Source organism: Petaurus breviceps, unplaced genomic scaffold, assembly GCF_028583685.1.
Source record: "Petaurus breviceps papuanus isolate PSGF00001 unplaced genomic scaffold, PetGlider_PUasm1.0 77, whole genome shotgun sequence".
In the NCBI taxonomy this organism is placed as follows: Eukaryota; Metazoa; Chordata; class Mammalia; order Diprotodontia; family Petauridae; genus Petaurus; species Petaurus breviceps.
The window spans coordinates 22332874-22349045 of NW_027186492.1; the positions used below are offsets into that span (position 1 = coordinate 22332874).

Genomic DNA, 16172 nt, shown 5'->3' on the forward strand with positions numbered 1-16172 from the left:
TTTTCTGCACCCCTGAAGTTAATGTTTCCTATTCCTTTTATAGAACTTACTTTCCCAAAACAAGAAAGTGCTCATGTACAGGTGTGAGGCATAACTAAATAAAAACAACAAAATAATCACAGGATCTCAGAGTTGGAAGGGACTTCAGTTGTCATTTAACTCAGCCAGTAGATGACTGAGAATCCTTTCTACAGCAGCCATGGGAGTCATCTGTTCTTGAAAGGATAACCTCCAGTGACAGGGAACCCAATATTCCCCATGGAGGCACTGGCAAAGATTCTAATTCTTAGTAAGAGCCAAAATCAAGTCAACTTTCTTTTCCCCTGACCTCATGCTCTCCCCATCCCTGTGCCCCACTGATCTTCTTCTTCTGGGACCATGCAGAACAGGTTTAATTCCCACTCCACATAACGGTCTTTCAAACACTTATTCTGGAGATCCTATTTACCCTAAGTCTTCCCATCCTCAGGTAAAACATTTGAAGTTTATTCAGTTAATTCTTCTATGAAATGATCTCCTTCATTTTCTCTCTGATTGCCCCGTGTAGCTCTAAGTTTATGTTCTTGTATTATTTTCAGAGTACAATAAAGCCCAATTCCATTCTAAACAATGGAAATGTTTTATATATCTTCTTAATTTTTTTCTCTATGGGTCAGAACCAGTTCTGTTCTATAAGACACCACAAATAGTATATCAAGTATATGTTGACTTGATGCTGAGGGAATTTTTAATATCAATGTCTATAAAGTTGAAACACATACCCTTAACCGCTTCTTTGGATATCGAAGATCTTCACTTGTAAAAAGACCCAATGAGGTAAGAAGTATTAAATGATGATTTGTTAAAACAACATCGACAAAAGAAAAATCTAGACAATCTAAAGGAGGGAAAAGACCAATAAAAGTCAATATAAATTCACTTATTAATGGACATGTTTTTAGTAATTGGGACTAGGTGTCAGAGGACCTGAATTTTAAATCCTGTCTCTGCAATTTATTAGCTATGTGAACTTGAACAAATCAGTTAAGCTCCCAAGGTCTTAGTTTACTGATCTCTACAATGACGGTGTTGGACTTACTGGAATACATGTCCCTTAAAACTTTAAATTCTGAATCCTATAATATCCTGAATAATTCTTGGCTCTAAGAGGACCCTGTTATCATTATGCCTATGAGAAAAGGTAATTTGGGGTAACTGTTCTCTAAAGATTTTAGCACAGTGTAATCCTGGGGATCAAATTCTAATTCTACCTCTTATTTACTATAAAGCATACAAGAATCACAATGTGTCTGGTCCTTTACTTATTTTCTTCAAGAAATGTGAGGTCAACAAACTGGTCAGAGATGCAATATGACAATAAATGCATGACATTCCATACCCTTTATAATTTAGGATCATAGGATTTAAAAGTAAGACACCTTACAGAACATCTAATATAATCCCCTCATTTTACATGTGGGGAAATTGAAGCCAGAGAGAGGAAAGGTCTCGTCCAAGTTTGTCTCAAAAGATGGACATGGAGGAAATGCTTCCTAAAGAATTGGCCAGAAAAAAAATCACCTTCTGATAATACAGAGCAAACATTTTCTGTCAAATTGTACCATGAAGTGCCATTGTCATCCCAGAATCCAGACATGGTCAAGCCTAAATAAACACCTAGATAAGAGAAAAAAAGATAACAGAAAAAGAAAAAAGACAAAGATTTAAGTGAGGCAAACATTTAAACATTCATAAGGAATAAAGAATAAACAAGATTAATGAGCTCTGAATTGATTTTAGACAAATTTATAATGATAGGTCACTAGCCAGAACTTCTTTGAGCTACAAGTGGGTCATTCCATTTTTATTACACTCCTCCAACTTTGGGAAAAAAGCAAAGAAAAATTCTTCTTTCAACTTTCCTTACCAGCTCATTTTATGGACAAATATCTGATTGCCATCTGGTATAGACTGAATCTGGGACAATGTAATCTTTGTTCAAATTTCTGCGGTGCTTTACAGTTTACAAAGTGATACCCTCACAACAACACTCAAGACAATGAGATAGGGCAAATGTCATCATACCCCTTTGCAGATGGGGAGATTGATGATTACAGAAATTAACTGAACACAGTCACAAAGCTTGCAAGGAGCTGAGCCGGTACTTAAACTCTGGTCTTCAAACTGACTACCATGTGCAAAGCCCTGTGTTAGGTGTAAGTCATATTTAATATTTCAGTGGATCTTTGATCTCATTGAGGTAAATGTAGTTTATTGGTACAGCTTGCAACCCATCCTGTCTTCTCCACTTGTTTTTTTTTCCTTTTCTTTTTTCCAGTGGCTTCTCAGAGATCTCACACAAAAGAACTGGAAAAGATAGACAACTTTCTAAACCACTTCAGAAAGCCATTTACATTGGGAGCCTTCACTTACTTTCTTCTCAATCTTTTAAACCATTTGCAAACTGAATTCTGATCTCATCACTCAGGGGAAACTTCCATCTCTACACTTGCTAGTGATCTCTTAATTACAAAAAACATAATGTTTTCTTAATCATGAATATTCTTAACCTCTCTGTAGTACTTAACACAATTGATCTCACTCTTCTCCAGGATATTATTTTCACTCAAAGTAGTTATGACACTGCTCTTCTAGTTCTCCCCTTATATGTCTGACTACTTCTAAATTTCCTTTGTTTTTTTTACATTAATTAATTAATTTTAATTTTTAACATTCACTTCCACAAGATTCTGAGTTCCAAATTTTCTCCCTATCTCTCCCATCACCCACCCCAACATGGGATGCATTCTGATTACCCATTACATCAATCTGCTTTCTCTTCTATCACCCCATCCACCCACCCCTCCTCTTATCCCCTCCTTCCCTTTCTATTTTCCTACAGGGAAAGATAGGTTTCTATACCCCATTGCCTGTATATCTTATTTTCCAGTTGCATGTAAAAACAATTTTTAACATTTCCACATTCTTTACCTTCCTACCTCCCCACCCACCCTCATCAAGAAGGAAGCAATTCAATATAGGTTATACATGTGAAGCAATGCTGTGAAACATTCATGTTGTGAAAGGCTATATTTACCTCCATCCCATCCCACCCCCCATTTATTCTATTCTCTCCTTCAATCCTGTCCCTCCCCAAAAGTGTTTGCTTCTGATTTCTACCTCCTCCCATTTGCCCTCTCTTCTATCATCTGCCTACTCTTATCCTCTCAACCACATACTTTCCTACAGGGTAAGATAGATTTTCATACTTAATTGAGGGTGTAAATTATTCCCTCCTTAAGCCAAATCTGATAAGAGGTTTACTCATTCCTTCTCACCTCCCCCTCTTCCCCTGCACTGTAAAAGCTTTTTCTTGCCTCTTTTATGTGACATAATTTATCACATTTTACCTCTCCCCTTCTCCTTCTCCCAGTACATTCCTCTCTCACCTTTTAGTTTTATTTTTAAGATATCATCCCTTCATATTCAACTCAACCTGTGCTGTGTGTGTGTGAACACACACACACAGATATGATTAACTGAACAGTCACAAATATATAATCATGTATTTGTGCAAATCATATAATAATATATTATATTATACATAATATATATAATATTATATATACAGAGAAAGGAGAGAGAGACACAGAGAGAGACAGAGAGAGAGAGAGACAGAGAGACAGAGAGACAGAGACAGAGAGACAGAGACAGAAACAGAGACAGAAAGACAGAGAATGATACTTGAATTCTTTCTTTCTGGCAGCTTACAATATTTTCTCCTTGACTTGGAAACTCTGGAATTTAGCTACAATATTCCTTGGGGTTTTCCTTTTGTAATCTCTTTCAGGCGGTGATCGTGGATTCTTTCAATATCTATTTTACCCTCTAGTTCTAGAATATCAGGTAGGTTTTCCTTGATAATTTCTTGAATGATGATGTCTAGGCTCTTTTTTTTTATCATGGCATTAAGGTAGTCCAATAATTTCTTTAATTCTCTCTCCTGGATATATTTTCCCGGTCAATGGTTTTTCCCATGAGATATTTCACATTGTCTTCTTTCTTTTTTTGTTCTTTTGGTTTTATTTTATAATTTCTTGATTTCTCATTAAGTCATTAGCTTCCCTTTGCTCCATTCTAATTTTTAAGGAATTATTTTCTTCAGTGAGCTTTTGGACCTCCTTTTCCATTTGATCAATTCTGTTTTTTAAGGCATTCTTTTCCCTATTGCTCTTTTGGATCTAGTTTGCCATTTGAGTTAGTCTATTTTTATGGTATTATTTTCTTCAGCATTTTTTTCAGTCTCCTTTAGCAAGCTACTGACCAATTTTTTTTATTATTTACTATCATAATTCACATTTCTCTCCCCAATTTTTCCTCTACTTCTCTTACTTGATTTTCAAAATACTTTTTGAGCTTTTGTATGGCTTAAGACCTAATCATAGGTTTCTTGGATGCTTTGGATGTAGTAGCTTTGACTTTGTTTTCTTCTGGTTGTATGTTCTGATGTTCCTTGTCAACAGCATAAGATGATATAATCTGATTTTCCCCCTGCTTAATCTCCTTTCCTTTTTCATCCATGTCACTAACACTAACACTGACAATCACTGAGTACTACTACCATTTAAGAATATTCTAATTTAAAAGCATACACTTACCTTCAAGAGTTTTATCACATATGATACCAAGTATTACCACATCATTAGCACAGGGGCATTTTGCTATCCTAATATTTATCACATGTGGGATCATCTTGATAAACTGACTGTGACTTATTCTTTCTCCAAGTTCCCACTGAAGAATAGGTTCTGTGGAATAATCAAAATTTGATGCTGAAATTTATTCTTGATTTTGTATAAAGGAAATATTTCACTGTCTGCTTTTAAAGATTTTTTGTTATGCATTTTTTAATTTTTTATTATAATTTATTTATTTTTAGTTTCAAATTTAACTTCTATAAGATTTTGAGTTTTAAATTTTCTCCCTCTCCTTCTCCTCCTCCCTCCCCAAGACAATCTGATATAGACTCTCCATATACATTAATATTCAACATTTTTTCACATTATTCATGATGTAAAGAAGAATTAGAACTAGTGGGAGGAACTATGAGAAAGAACAAAACAAAACAACAGAAGAAAAAGAGAACAAATAGTCTGCTTCCATCTGCATTCAAACTCCAAAGTTCTTTCTCTGAATGTGGACAGTTTTTTCCATAATGAGTCCTTTGGAGTTGTCTTAGATTCTTGCGTTGCTCAGGAGATATGTCTATGAAAGTCATTCATTACCCTATGTGGCTGTTACTGTGTACAATGTTTTCCTGGTCATCTATCCTCATTTCACTCAGCATCAGTTCATATAAGTCTTATTAGGTTTTTCTGAACTACACCTGCTCATCATTTCTTATGGAACAACTGTATTCCTTTACATTTGTATACCACAACTTGTTCAGCCATTCCCCAATTGATGGACATCCCCTAAATTTCCAGTTCTTGGTCACCACAAAAAAGAGCTGCTATAAATATTTTTGCATGTGTGAATCCTTTCCCCATTTTTATGATCTCTTTGGGATACAGCCCTAGAAGTGATATTGCTGGGTCAAAAGGTATATATGGTTCAATTACTCTTTGGAAAGAGTTCCAAATTGCTCTCCAGATAGGTTGGATCAGTTCACATCTCCACCAACAACGCATTAGTGTTCCAATTTCCCCACATCTTTTCTAATATTTATCATTTTCCTGACTTGTCATGTCTGCCAAATAGGTGTGATGTACCTAAGAGAACTTCTGATTTGCATTTCTCTAATCAATAGAGATTAAGACCCCATTTTTCATATGATTATAGATAGTGTTAATTTCTTACTCTCAAAACTGCCTGTTCATATCCTTCAACCATTTATCAATTGGGGGATGACTTGTATTCTTACAAATTTGACTCAGTTCTCTTTATATTTTATAAATGAGGCCTTTATCAGAGACACTGGTTATAAAAATGCTTTCCCAATTTTCTGCTTCCCTCCTGATCTTGGTTTCATTGGCTTTTTTTTGTGCAAAAACTTTTCAATTTAATGTAATCAAAATCATCCACTTTGCATTTCATAATGCTCCCTATCTCGTTTGGTCATAAATTCTTCCCTTCTTGATAAATTTAGCGGGTAAACTCTTATTTGTTTTCCCAGTTTGCTTATACTATCAGCCTTTATATCTAAACCATGTACCCATTGTGACTTTATTTTGGTATAAAGTGTAATATATTGATTTATTCCCCATTAATGGCATCCTATTTTCCAGTTTTCCCAGCAGCTTTTGTTGAATAGTGAGTTCTTATCCTAGATGATGGGGTATTTGGATTTTTTAAATAGTAGATTACTATTCTCATTGACTATTGTGTCTTGTGTACCTAACCTTTTTAGCTGATCCACCCTTCTATTTCTTCACAAGTACCAAGTAATTTGATGATTTCTACTTTACAATACAAATTAATATCTGATAAGGCTAGGCCATCTTCCCTATCATTCTTTTCATTAATCTCCTTGATATGCTGAGACTTTCGCTCTTCCAGCATAATTTTATTAATATTTTTCTCACCCTATAAAATAATTTTTGGTATCCTGATTGGTATGGCACTGAATAGGTAAATTAATTTATGTAGAATTATCATTTTTATTATATTAAATTGGCCTACCCAGGAGCGGTTGATGTTTTTCCAATTATTTATATCTGACTTTATTTCTGTAGGAAGTGTTTTATAATTGTATTCATATAGTTCCTGGGTTTGTTTTGGCAGATAGTATCCCAAATATTTTATAATGTCTATAGTAACTTCAAATGTAATTTTTCTTTCCATCTCTTGCTATTGGGCTTTGTTAGCAATATATAGAAATGTCGATGATTTGTATGGGTTTATTTTATATCCTGAAACTTTGCTAAATTTATTCTTTCAAGTAATTTTTGACTTGATTCTCAAGGATTCTCCAAGTATATCATCATATCATCTGCAAAGAGTGATAACTTTGTTTCTTCTTTGCCTATTTTAATTCCTTCAATTTTTTTCTCCTCTTATTGCTAAAGCCAACATTTCTGAAATAATATTGAGTAACAGTGTGATAATGTACATCCTTGTTTCACCCCTGATCTTATTGGAAATGCTTCTAGTTTATCCACATTACATATAATGCTTACTGATAATTTTAGATAGATACTACCTATCATTTTAAGGAAGATTCCAATTATTTCTATGCTCTCTTTTTTTAAAATAGGAATGGGTATTGTGTTTTGTCAAATGCTTTTTCTGATCTATCGAGATAATCATATTGTTTCTGTTTAAAAGCTTTTAAGGGGCAATATGTTAAATGCCTACAGGGGCATATCTATCTATATATTCCATTGATACTTCAAATTCAATGTATTCAAATCTATGCTTTTCATTGTAAGCTGTTCTCCCCATTCCTGATTTTATTATTTCTATTAGTGGAATAAAAGTCTATATTTTTACCAGCATATTCTTCCAGTGATATAACTTTGAGTCAACAAACAGTTCAGTCTTCAAAGAAGTTAAGAATCAGTCAAATGGAAATTAAGGAATGCAAGCTGGGTGTGAGCAGGCTATGACATGCTACAATCATATTCAGACAGTGCCTGACACAAGAGAAGTGTTTAATGAGTGTTTGTTGATTTGATTTAACCTCACAAGTGTTGACAAAAGGTAATAAGGTCATGTAGTGTTGGAAACAAGGAGAAACAAATTTAATTATCTGTCCTATCAGGATAAAAACCAATTCATGCCACAGTTGTGACTCAACAGAAGTCATTCACTGCTATCTTGTCAGAATTGTTCAGACATGTTTAGTATGATTGCTTTTATATAAAGGCAAGTCTTCAAAGTGCCTGTTCTGAATGCCCCAAACTACTGAGAAGTCAGCTGATTTTCCCTTGGAGAAGAGCAGAATTAGCATCCTAAAATGGGGATCCTAGGCAGAACTTTCTTCACTGTCTGGAACTTGTCATTCAGTGATAATTCAATTTATGTAAATACAGAAAATTAATGAGATAGCTATATGACTTCCAGTAAGTCACTTTCACTTTGTAAAAAAATAATGTGGGAAGGGGAAAGGGAGACTTGAACTAGCTTATCTTTCAATTCCCTTCCCTCTTCAACATTCTATGCATCCTTGAGTCTAGTCCAGGAGTAGGGAACCTGCAGCATTGATGCCACGTGTGGCTCTCTAGGTCCTCAAGTACAGTCCTTTGACTAAATCCAAACTTCACAGAACAAATACCCTTAATAAATGGATTTTTCTTGTAAAACTTGGATTTAATCAAATGACCTCACCTAAGTACCTAGAAGACCACATGTCACCTTGAGGCTACAGGTTCCCCACTTCTGGTCTAGTCTTTATTTAAATGGAACTGCTTTTTCATACTCAGAGATGGTATAGTGGATAGAATACTATGCTTCAGTACAGGAAGATCTGAGTTGAAATCTTAGCCTCAGACACTACATTTAACCTTTGCCTGCCTTTTTTTCTTAATTTGTCAAGAGGGTTCTACAAAAGGACTTAACTCATGAAGGGTTTATTGTGAGAATCAAATGAGTTAACATACAAAGTACTTGGCAAACCTTAAAGTACTTTGTAAACTGTTAGCTTTTATTATTTTGTTTCTACTACTACTCAGAGGAAAATAAATGGCACTGCATCTCATTGTTTCTCTCACCAATGGAATTTGACACGGTTACTTTTGTCTCATTTTTACCTCGGATAAGATCCAAAAGTGTTCCTTCAGTAGTATAAGCACTCAATCCATCTTGTAGTGAAATACTTACAAACCACTGCTCTATTGGTGCAATATCTGCATGCAAACAAAGAGTAAAGAATCAATTAATTCATACAAGCATTGGCAACAAATGAGACTCTATGTAGTATGGAAACTTACTAAATGACCCAATTCAGATTTCAATCTCATTCTTAAAGGAATTTAGATTATTTTCAACCTAGAAGAAGCTTTGTATAAGATATAGCTCAACTCCATCTTCTTGAGGATGATGAAATTGAGACATAGAGAACTTAAGTTGACTTTTTACAAGGTCTCACAGATAAGTGGTAAAGCCAGGATTTGAACCAAGGTTCTCTCATTCCAAATCCATTACTCCCTTCATTAGACCACACTATCTCTTCCCACAGATTTTCCTAGAAGAATGACAGGAGGATAGGAGTAAATATGATGTGATGTTGATTCCAGAACTCAGATATGTGCAGTTTGGTCATTATTTCCCTTCTGGGGTTCTATAAATGTCCACATTATCAGTCTTCAAAGAAGAATATATGAATGCTTGATAAAATCATTCAAAAATGTTTGTGAGCAATGCTTATTTTCATAAATTACAGAATCTTTTGGAAGTCCAACCTTGTATAACTGCTATCTGAAGCATCAATCTCTTCTACAACCTTCTGAATAAGGTATATTCCAGTGGTAACTGACATACCTCCAGAAATCAGAAAATCACTCCTGAACAGGACTGCCCATAACACTTTTGCACAACTTTAATGTGAATTTATTTCCTCAAATTGAGCCTAAATTCATATAATTTTCATCTGTTGGTCCTAATTCTGACATGTGTGGCCAATATGGTGATTTTATCTTCCAATACATACCATATTCTGCCTCTATCCATGCTTCATAATGCTGTCATTTTGCATTATACAGTTTTTCTAGATCCTTTCTTTTACTTGTATATATTTGACTGAATTTTCCTTCATGCCTGGAATAAAATCCTTTCCCATTTCTATCTTTCAGAATCTTTATCTTCATCTGGTGTGAGGCCTTCATTGCTATGACACAGACCCTTCCTGTTCCTTATTAGTATTCTAATTCTAAATTACTAAAATCTAGTCATTCTAAATCCTGAAATTTATCCAGATAATTTTATCTAACATCTAAGTTGGCCTTTATACCTTTCCTTTCTGTATTTTCTGGCTCTTTAAACCACTCATCAAGCATTGTGTAGTGGATAAATAGATAATCTGAAAAGCCAGGAAGAACTGGGTTGAATTCCTGTTTCTAACTTATATCCCTGCATAAAAAGGTCCTTGAGTGAATAAACTACTCAATTTTTGGTTTCTACCTCAATGCCTAGAACATATTACACAATCACAGATTCTGAACTGGATGAGGCCTCAGAGTACATTCTAGTCCAATCTACACTTGACTAAAATTATCTACTACTAATAGTCATTAATAATAATAAAAATATTGCTTCCTCCAGGCAAGCCAGAGTTATCAAAAATATATGAAGGAGAAGACTATAGCTGAATGTTAAGACATTTACTAGCATCTTGAAATCAAAGCTGAAAAATAAAAAGAAATTGTAAACCAATACCTACTCAATGCCAGTGTAAATATGTGCCTTGAGAGCTTCAAAATAGTTATCTTACAAGAATATTCCATTCTCCAGAGGTCCTTGATGGTTACAAAGTATTAAGAATGGTTGTTGGTGATAGATGATAATGGGGGGGCGAGGGTAAAGTGAAAAGCTTTTTAAAAAAGATTTTAAATAATATATACTTTTTCCTAATAACATGTAAAAATTAACATAATTTTTTTAACTTTCAGTTCCAAATTCTGTTTCTCCCTTCTTCCCCAATCCATCTCTGAGAAAGTAAAAATTTCTTATAGGATATATATATATACATATATATGTATATGTATGTATGTATATGAAATTAAAAACAAATTTCCATATTAGTCTTGTTTAGAAAGAAGACAGCTAAAATAAGAATAAAGATAGTGAAAAAATAGTATGCTTTGATGTGCATTCAGACTCCACTAGTTCTTTCTCTGGAGGTGAATAGCATTTTTCATCATAAGTCCTTTGGAATTGTCTTGGATCATTATGTTACTGAGAACAGCTAAGTCATTTGTAGCTGATCATCATAAAATATTCCTTTTACTGTATACTATAATATTCTCCTCTTCTTGTAACTTCACTTTTTATCAGTTTGTGTAAATCTTTCCAGGTTTTTCTGGAATCATCCTGCTCATCGTTTCATATACCACAACAGTATTCCACGAACAACCTATTGAACCATGGCCCAATTGATGGCCAACAACCTCAATTTCAAATTCTTTGCAACCAGAAAAAGAAGTGCTATAAATATTTTTTACACAAATAGGTTCTTTTCCATTCATTTTTCATCTCATTGGGATAAAGACCTAGAAATGGTGTTGCTAGATCAAAGGGTTTGCACTCTTTCACAACCATTTGGGCACAGTTTAAAATTATTCCCCAAAATGGTTGGATCAATTGACAACTCCACCAGTGGGCACTAGTGTCCCAATTTTCCCATGTATTTTCCAACATTTGTCATTTCCCTTTTCTGTAATATTAGGCAATCTGATAGGTGTGAAGTGGCATCTCAGAGTTGTTTTGATTTTTTAAATTTTCATTTCTTTAATCAATAATGATTTGGAGAATTTTTTCATATGACTATATATATATATATATATATATATATATATATGATATGTATCTTTGATTTTTTTTCATCTGAACAATCCCTGTTCATATATTTTGATCATTTATCAGTTTGGGAATGACTTGTATTCTTATTAAATTTGACTCAGTTCTCCATATTTTTTTTATCAAAAAAAGTAAATGGGTTTATTTTGACAAGGCCTTTTTGTGAACCTAGTAATCAGCTCTTTCTTTTCTAAAATTCTGCATTCTCAGGAATTCAAAAGTCACTCCCCTTCATCTTCGCATCTTAGAACTTTTCTGGGGATTTTTGTCAAGTTCATGGGAAGTGATTTTTTATAATTCTCTTTTGTGGAAAATGAAACTGTTTGCTTGTTTCCAATCTTCTATCAGGTCTACCTTCCTCTATGATTTCTCAGAGCTTATCTACAGTGGGCTGTAATTATGTCTGAAAGTCTGTTTAGTATCCTGGAATAGATTCTAGCTGTGTCAAGAGATGAGCACTTCCTTCAAGTGGCTAGGTATTTTCTTTTTCTTTTTTTTAATTAAAAAACCTTTTTTAGATTACATCTCTCATTTCCACAAGATTTTAGTTACAAATTTTATCCCCATTTTTCCCTACCCACCACCCCAAAACAGTGATCACACTTAATATCCTCTCCCCCAATCTGCTCTCTCCCATACCTTCCTCCATACCCCCTCCCACTTTCCAGGAGGGCATGGTGGCTCTCAATGCCTCAGAGCCTGTAAATCTTATTTCCCAGGTACATGTAAAATAATAATAATATATTTTAAACATTTTATTTTAAAACTTTAAATTACAGATTCTTTCCCTTCCTCCCTCATCACCCACCTTCACTGGGAAGATAAGAATTTCAATATAAGTTGTACATGCATAGCTATGCAAAACATTTATATAGTGGATATATTGTAAAAGACTGGCTATATTTCCCTCCATCCTATCCCACCCCCAAAATGTTCTATTCTCCACTTTGACCCTATCCTTTTTCAAAAGTGGGTGCTTCCAACTTCCCTCCCCCCCCCAGCCCTCCCTTCCATTATCCCCCCTCTCGTCCATTTCCCCTCTACTCTCCTGTAGGATCAGACACTATTTAGTGTGTATGTCATTCCCTCCCTAAGCCAAATTCAATAAGAATAAGGTTGACTCATTCCCTTTTGTCTTCCTGTTCTTCCACTCCATTGTAACAGTTTTTCCTTGCCTCTTCTATATGAGATAATTTACCCCTTTCTGTCTCTCCCCATCTCTTCTCATCATATTCCTCTCTCACCTCTTAATTTCACCTTTTAAGTATCATCCCTTCCTATTAAATTGGTCCTGTGTCCTCTGTCTACATATACCTGTACACATATATACACACACTCACATATGTATTCATATGCCCATATACCCTCCTATAGACATATATACGTATGTATACATACATATATATATGTATATATATATATATATATATATATATACATTTCTACTCCCTTCAACTATTCTCATACTGAGAAAAGTTTCTTAAGTTATAATTATCATTTTTTCCATGTAGGAATATAAGTAGTTCAACTTTGATAAGTTCCTTATGATTTCTTTTCCCTGTTTACCTTCTCATGCATATCTTTCTTCTTGTATCTAAATGTCAAATTTTCTATTCAACTCTGTTTTTATTTCATCAAGAATGCTTGAAAGTCCTCTATTCCACTGAATGACCATATTTTCCCCTGAAATATGACACTCAGTTTTGCTGGGTAGGTGATTCTTGGTTTTAATCCAAGCTCCTTTGACTTCCAGAATATCATATTCCAAGCCAATCAATCTCTCAATGTAGAAGCTTCAAGATTCTATGTTATTCTGATTGTGTTTCCACAGTATTCAAATTGTTTCTTCTTGGTTGCTTGTAGTATTTTCTCCTTGATCTGTGAACTCCAGAACCTGGCTAAAATATTCCTAGGAGTTTTCTTTTTGGGATCTTTTTAGGAGGTGATTGGTGGATTCTTTCAACCTCTATTTTGCCCTCTGGTTCTAAAACATCAGGACAATTTTTCTTGAGAATTTGTTAAGGGATGATTTCTAGGTTCTTTTTTTGAACATGGCTTTGAGGTAGTCCAATAATTTTTAATTTCTCTCTCCTGAATCTTTTTTCCAGGTCACTGGTTTTTCCAATGAGATATTTCACATTGCCTTCTACTTTTTCATTTGTTTGGATCTGTTTAATAGTATCTTGATTTCTCAAAGTCACTAGGTTCCATTTGCTCCAATATAATTCTGAAGGAATGATTCTCTTCAGTGAGCTTTTGATATTCTTTTTCCATCTGGCAAATTCTTCTTTTAAAGGCATTCTTCTCCTCATTGGCTTTTTGAGCCTCTTTTGCCAAATGAGTTAGTCTATTTTTAAGGTGTTATTTTGTTCAGTCAGGTTGTTGACTCTCATTTTATAATTTCCTTGCATCATTCTCATTTCTCTTCCCAATTTTTCCTCCACTTCTCTTATTTGGTTTTCAAAATCCTTTTGAAGCTCCTCTATGGCCTATAAGCAGCTCATATTTTTCTTGGAAGCTTTTGGTTCAGGAGTTCTCACTTCACTGTCTTCCTCTTGTTCCATGCTTTGATCCTTTTTGTCCCCAAAATAGGAGTCTAACGTAGGATTGCTCTGTTTGCTTTGCTTCCTTTGCTTGCTTATATTGCCACTCAGTTACTTGACTTTTCAGCCTTTTGCCACAGTAGAACTCTGCTACCAGAAAGAGGAGCTTTATCCCAAATGCTGGGTTTTCACAGCTGCCAGAGCTATTAGTTGGGTGCTCTTTGAAGCCTCCACACACTCTGGTAGACTGTTCACACACCCCAGGACCTCCACCCTAGACAGCAATCCTGATCCAAGCATGTTAAAGCAAGAGTGATTACCCCCTCAGCCTGCTCACTTAGTCCCCCTACAATCTGCAGACCAGGAGCTCTGAAGCAGTCATGTGGTGGTGGCTGCATGCCCAAAGAGCCTCAGCTGCTTCTTACCCTGGGGGCAAAGACTGGACCTCACTCCCAAACTCCCTCTTCTGGCAAGTCTGCACTGATGTCTTACTTTGTGTTTGGCATCTATAGGTTTATAATTCTGGAAACTACAACAGCTGCTGGTGATCTGAAGTCCCTCCAGCCCATGGCTAGTTGTAGCCACTCTGAGGCTAAAACCTCTGGCATCGAGTGGGGCTGGGCTCAGCTCCCAGAGTGTTGCACTGACCCCTTCCTGCCATCCTGTTGTGCTGTCTTCAGTGGGAAGTTAGCTTCTCTGTGTCATTTTGTGGGTGCTGTAGTTCCAAAGTTTGTCTAGAGTCATTTTTTACATGAATTGGAAGAGGTGGAAGGTGGAGCCCTGCAGAAGTCCTGTTTCTACCATGCCATCTTGCCTCTACCCCCCAGTTCTCCATATTTTTGATGAATGAGGTCTACCTGATAAATTATTGGAAAAAAATTTCCTCTGTTTTCTGCTTTCCTTCTGATCTTGGCTGGATTGTTTTTGCTTGTGCAAAAACTTTTAAATTTAATATAATCAAAATCATGCATTTTACATATTGTAATGCTCCTTCTTTCAAGTTTAATTATAACTTCTTCCTTTTTCCATATATCTGACAGGGAAATGATGACTTGTTCTAATTAGTTTATGGTATAATCCTTTATATCTAAATCAAATACCCATTTTGATCTTATCTTGGTATACAAGATGAAATGTTGGTCTATACCAAATTTCTACCATATTATTGTCTTATTTTTCTGGTAGATTTTGCCAAATAGTGAGTTCTTGTTTCAAAATCTGGGATATTTGGGTTTAACAAACACTAAATTACTATGGCCATTTACTATTGTATATTATGTACCTAATCTATTCCACTGGTCCTTTTCTCTATTCCTCTGACTCTCTTTCTTAGCCAGTACCAGATTGTTTTGATGAATATATTTTGAGATATGTCACAGCTAGGTCACTTTTCTTCAATTTTTTTTCCATTAATTCCCTTGATAATCTTGACCTTTTGTTATTACGGAAGAATTTTATATTTAAATTGCCAAGAATACCAGAAGAACTAGAATACTTAAATAACCCTATTTTAGAAAAAGAAATTGAGAAAGCCATCAATAAATTTCCTAAGAAAAAAATCTAAAAAGACAGACAGTCATAAGTGAATTCTACCGAATTTTTAAAGAACAATTAATTCTAATACTGTATAGAGTCCTGCCAAATTATTTTTAATGCATAAATGTGGTGCTAATACTTCGATCAGGAAGAACCAAAACAGAGAAAGAAAACTATACACCAATTTTCCTAATAAATACTGATGAAAAATTTAAATAATAGCAAGGAGATCACATGGATATATAACCTGTATCATACACTATGACTGTGTGGGATATATCAGGAATACAGGACTTATTCAATGTTAGGAAAACTCATAATTGACCACATTAGTAACAAAACCAACAGAAAACAGGATTATCTCAATACACACACACACACACAATTTGTTTATTTTTAGTTTTCAACATTCATCTCCACAATATTTTGAGTTACACATTTTCTCCATCTTTCCTCTACCCCCAACCCAAAATAGGGAGCCTACTGAATACTCCTTCCCCCAATCTGTTCTCTCTTATATCCTTCCCCATAAGCCATCTAACTTTCTAGTAGGTGTAGCAGCAAGCACCCCAAGCGTCCTCAGGGTTTGCAGCTACCACA

General features: G+C 34.9%; 1 protein-coding gene across 1 annotated transcript in view; it reads right to left on the reverse strand.

The window, feature by feature from the left end:
- Nucleotides 1-16172, reverse strand: part of CATSPERB (cation channel sperm associated auxiliary subunit beta) — a 185040-nt gene that overhangs the window by 152963 nt on the left and 15905 nt on the right. The window contains exons 5-8 of the mRNA XM_069105680.1: nucleotides 8730-8825; nucleotides 4638-4787; nucleotides 1561-1656; nucleotides 762-877 (exon numbers count right to left, since the gene is read on the reverse strand). Coding sequence (XP_068961781.1) covers nucleotides 762-877; nucleotides 1561-1656; nucleotides 4638-4787; nucleotides 8730-8825 — 458 coding nt within the window. The remainder of the gene's footprint in view (nucleotides 1-761; nucleotides 878-1560; nucleotides 1657-4637; nucleotides 4788-8729; nucleotides 8826-16172) is intronic.